General features: G+C 40.8%; 1 protein-coding gene across 1 annotated transcript; it reads right to left on the bottom strand.

Moving 5' to 3' along the window:
• Positions 1–756: 756 nt before the first annotated feature.
• On the bottom strand, positions 757–3,377 carry SNAI2 (snail family transcriptional repressor 2; the record flags this gene model as incomplete). The annotated part of the gene is made up of 3 exons (XM_080340406.1): positions 757–1,225; positions 2,187–2,732; positions 3,299–3,377. The coding sequence occupies 3 exons, from the start codon at positions 3,375–3,377 to the stop codon at positions 1,044–1,046; spliced, it is 807 nt and encodes a 268-aa protein (XP_080196532.1). The 3' UTR covers positions 757–1,043.
• Between the last annotated feature and the right edge of the window lie 1,304 nt (positions 3,378–4,681).

Raw genomic sequence — 4,681 nt, 5'->3', positions numbered from 1 at the left:
ACACTTTCTTCAAGTTATCTATAGATGCTGCTATAGGCAACAATTCACTTCCATTCATAACACATTCAATCATATAAAAATAAAAATATTTACATTATGTCCACATACTTTACAAAATCATCAATAAAAAAGGCACTTCGAGGGGCAATGCTGAAAATATTGCATTTCTTTTGTGCATTTAAAAAAAAATAATTGTCAAACTCCCGTGAACCCCCTCTCTTGCACTTATTCCCGTTTTTTAAAAAAGATTAAAGTTTAGAGGAACTATTTCATATTAAAGATGGTCAAGCATGCACCAGGAATGTTTGAAGCTACAATCTTGTTTGTTTATTTGAAAAGGCACATGCGGTTAATTTGTGGCTTTCAGTTTTTGGTACATTCTCTTATATATTTTTTTTCTATTAATGATGCAGTTTTAAAGTATTTCAGATCGTTAATGAAGGCCTTGACTTCTAATAAAATAAAATAAAAAACACAGCAATGAATAATATTAAACATTTACTAAGGTAAACTCGGAATACTTTAAGGCACCTGAGATAAATGGTGTCTAGTAAAATTCATTTTGGTAGCATTTTTAATAAGAGTTCCACTTAAAATACTGTTTCTTTGGTTGAAATGGCTTGGCAGGAATGTATTGATAACTTTGCAGCCTTTTCTAAGCAAGAAAAGACGACCTACATTTGGCTTCATCTATAAAGAAAGCTGATAATGCTTCTTCCTTTAGATCTACTTGAAATGTCATGCATGGTGTCTTTCCCTATATTTTAGAATTCACACTTAAGAATGCGAATATGTGACGGCACAGCAACTACTTAAAGCTCATTTTTACTGACAGTTCTATGTTCTTCCACTATTTTGTTTGTTTGCTTGTTTGGTGGTATTTTGTGTTTTTTTGATTTTGTTGTTTTTTGTTTTTTTGGCTTTTTTTTTTTTTGGGTTTTTTTTCTGAAAAATAGATGAGAAAGAGCCTTTGGACTTCCACTTATCATTTGGAACAGGAGTAGAGAAATGCATTGAGTCCAGGTAAACATTGACTGCATGACTCAGTGTGCTACACAGCAGCCAGATTCCTCATGTTTGTGCAGAAGAGACATTCTGGAGAAAGTTTTGGAGCAATTTTTGCACTGATATTTCTTCACATCCGAGTGGGTCTGCAGATGAGCCCTCAGATTGGATCTGTCTGCAAATGCCCTGTTGCAGTGAGGACAGGAAAACGGCTTCTCTCCTAAAAAGGAAACATCAAGGGAAAATGGGATAAAGCTTTAAAAAAGAAGTACATGTTTAGGATAAATAAAACACACTGCTATCCTAAGAAACAAATGAACAAACAGAAAGGACTTGTTATAACAAAGAGCGTGTAATAAGAGGTTAATCAGGCCACAGATACAACAGCTTTCATGACTGCTGACTGTACTTGCAGAACTCAGTCTTTTCGGAACATGCTGCTAAGTGCAGTCTCCAAAGACAAGCTGCTGACACCTCCTACATCTACAGGTGCAGACAGTACTTTTAGGTTGGCCTCCTCTCAACATTTTCAAATATTTTAATTGAACTTCTTCTGTTTTGCATGAATTAGTGGGGACAAGGGCTCTGACTGAAAAGCAGTAAACAGCTGTACAGACAATACATAGTAGCTAGTGTTACACTCAAAATCAAGTTTTTGCCCCAACAGAAAAACAAAACAAACCCAAACCACCCCATTTTGGTGACAATGCGTTTCTAATTCTTAAGGACTTGAGACAGTGCATGCAAGACTCATCAGATGATTAAGGAATCAAAAGGCAGCCTCTCATGTATTGCTTTTCTCATCTGCTGCTTGATTTCAGAGTCAGCTGGAGCCTTTTCAAAGTTCGCAATTTACAAAGCCTGAAAGTTAACATAAAATCCTTAAAGCAAAACCTCCAGCTAGTGGAAATGGGCTAAACTGTCCTAAAATTATCAAGGGAGTAATGCTGATTTATGCCAGTATCTGGCCCACAGTTAAGGGACCATGCTACACTCCCCTCCCACCGACCTCCTGAGAGGGAGAATTTAGTCTTTTAATGATATTTGAAATTCTGCGTATGCATTTCAAGGTTAGTCAAGAAACACTGCTTTTTTTTTTTTCCCACCTGCAGAGAAAAATAGCAAAAGGGCATCCTGATATTATAGCCACAAGAATCTGCAACTGTAATGGTTGTTCTTACCAGTGTGAGTTCTAATGTGTCCTTGAAGTAGCCAGGGTCTAGAGAAAGCCTTGCCACAGATCTTGCAGACACAAGGTAGTGTGTGGGTCCTGATGTGCATCTTAAGCGCTCCCAGACTGACATACTCCTTGTCACAGTACTTGCAGCTGAATGATTTCCTAGACTGGGCATCACAGTGCAGCTGCTTATGTTTGGCCAACCCAGAGAAAGTTGAATAGGTCTTGTTGCATAAACCGCACTGAAACTTTTCAGCTTCGATTGCATGGGGGTCTGAAAGCTTGGACTGGATTCTCTCTTCTTCATCGCTAATGGGACTTTCTGAACCACTGTGATCTTTGGAGGAGGTGTCAGAAGGTGGAGGTGGGCTGACTCTTCCCAAAGACGAGGGGTATCCAGAAAGTGGAGAGAGGTCATTGGGTAATGGAGACGGTAGCAGCCCTGTTGTAGTCCACACAGTAATGGGATTGTAAGCTACTGAGCTCAGGATCTCTGGCTGTGGTATGATAGGGACTGGGTAGCTTTCATACAGGTATGGGGATATAATCACTGGAGGAGAAAAAAAAAAAAAAAAGGTAAGAGGACTAAAAACTATTTCAAAAGCCAGCAAAATTATCATTTTGGAGATTAAAAGGTGCATAAATTAAACACTCAGTGTGGTCATCTGAACATAAGGAGGATTAAGGAAATACTATTTCATACATATATTCTGATGGGTAGAGACAGTGCCCTTGAACAGAAAATTACAGTTGAAAAGTCTCTTCAATGCAGCATACTGTTTCTAAATATGTGAAGTCCGATACAATGAAGCAATGAAACTTCCTGAAGGATTTATATAAAAGTTTAAATTCCAACACCAGCAAATACAGAACAGGAAAACTCCAAATCCTCTCTAAGTAACTGAGTTCAAGTGGATGAGCAAACTCTACGATTCATTCTGGGCAGCACTGACACATTTCTCAAAGCTCCCTCCTTGTAAGCCAAAGGAAAAAGAGCTAGCAATGAACTAACCCACTCCCCTGAGCCCAAAAAGCAATCCCACCCCTCCTCGCTACTGCCACGCAATGACTGCAACCTCAAAAGCAGCGCAGTGGCACAAAATTTCATTTTTCTACCTGTATGAGTGTCCAGTTCGCTGTAATTCGGCTTCTTGGATGAGTTGAAATGTTTCTTGACCAGGAAGGAGCGTGGCATTTTGGATGGCGGGTTTTGTCCTTTTCCCAGGCTCTCCTGGTGGGTGGGTGGATGGGTGTAAGGGTCCCCGGCTGGCACAGCAGCAGCCCCACGCACACGCGTTCACTGCGAGCGCATCGGTCCCTATCGCGCTGCCTGCGCGGCGCGGTCCATCCACTGCGGTCGTGTAGTGGCAGCGCAAAGGCGCCTTGAAAAGTGCTGTAAATACCCACGAGTCAGGTGCAGGGGGGAAGGGTTTCCCGCTCCTCCAATCGCTTCGGGATGTTCTCAAGCACTTTTTTTTTTTTCCAAAGAGGCTGTTGTTCTGGGAGGGCTCTGGGGTTGCTGGCGGGAGGGATCCAATCCTCGCTCAGAGGGTTTGGTTCAGGTTTCAGCTCCTCCCGCTGGATACAGCTGTGAACGGAGGAACGAGCTGTGGTCAGAGCGCCTTATCCTGCGACCAAGTGGGTGTATGTGGCTCTGTAGAATTTCAGTCCAGAAAAACGTAGTGGTCAAAGTGGTGTCCTTTTTTTTTTTTTTTTTTTTTTTTTAAAAAAAAAAAAAAAAACAGACTCAAGTCTGTTTTCCAGATGTTTGATACAAGAATTACAAAGGAACAAAATGTTCGTTAAGCACTGAAGCGGGGAGGAGGGGGGGAGGGAGGGGGCACGGATGGACACGGACATTACAAGATAACAAGTTAGCCAGCAGAGCTATTGGAAGACTTTGAACTATGTGCCTGCTCCGCTTGGGAACAGCCTTTGAATACTTGCATTTAGGAAAGACTGGAGAATTGCAGCCTGCCTCTCTAACCTGCGCCCTTCCAGGCAGAAGAGCCACTGAGACACCGCAAGTGAGTTCAAGGAGAGGGAGAAGATCTGGAAAAGATAACATTTCAGAGCAGGGTGATAGGTTTTACATAATATGCCTACTACTTCAGACTGTTCATATGCAGACTACTTTCTTTTTTACATTAAAAGTCTGCAGAACTCAAAACCTCGACGTTTCCTTCCTTGGGAGTAGTCATGTCACTCTTTTGCCTATCCTCTCAGAGCACTGCCAAGGAAATTTTCCTAATTATCCAAAGCAGTCAAAAGATACACAGATAAGCACCCCCCCAAAAAAAAATTATAGAGTGGGTAATTTAAATGTCTTTTAAACATCCTTCTCCATTAGTATATTTAAGACCACTTGATTTCCTATGAAGGTATAATCTCTATTATGTATTTCATTTAGGATAAAAGTCTCTTAAATGTGCTACAGAATTTTCTGGTTACCTAGACTGATTCAGAGGAGACATTTAGTCACAGATAGGTTTTTTAATT

This window comes from Nesoenas mayeri (assembly GCF_963082525.1).
Source record: "Nesoenas mayeri genome assembly, chromosome: 2".
Classification (NCBI taxonomy): Eukaryota; Metazoa; Chordata; class Aves; order Columbiformes; family Columbidae; genus Nesoenas; species Nesoenas mayeri.
This window is presented reverse-complemented; position numbering and strand designations above follow the sequence as displayed.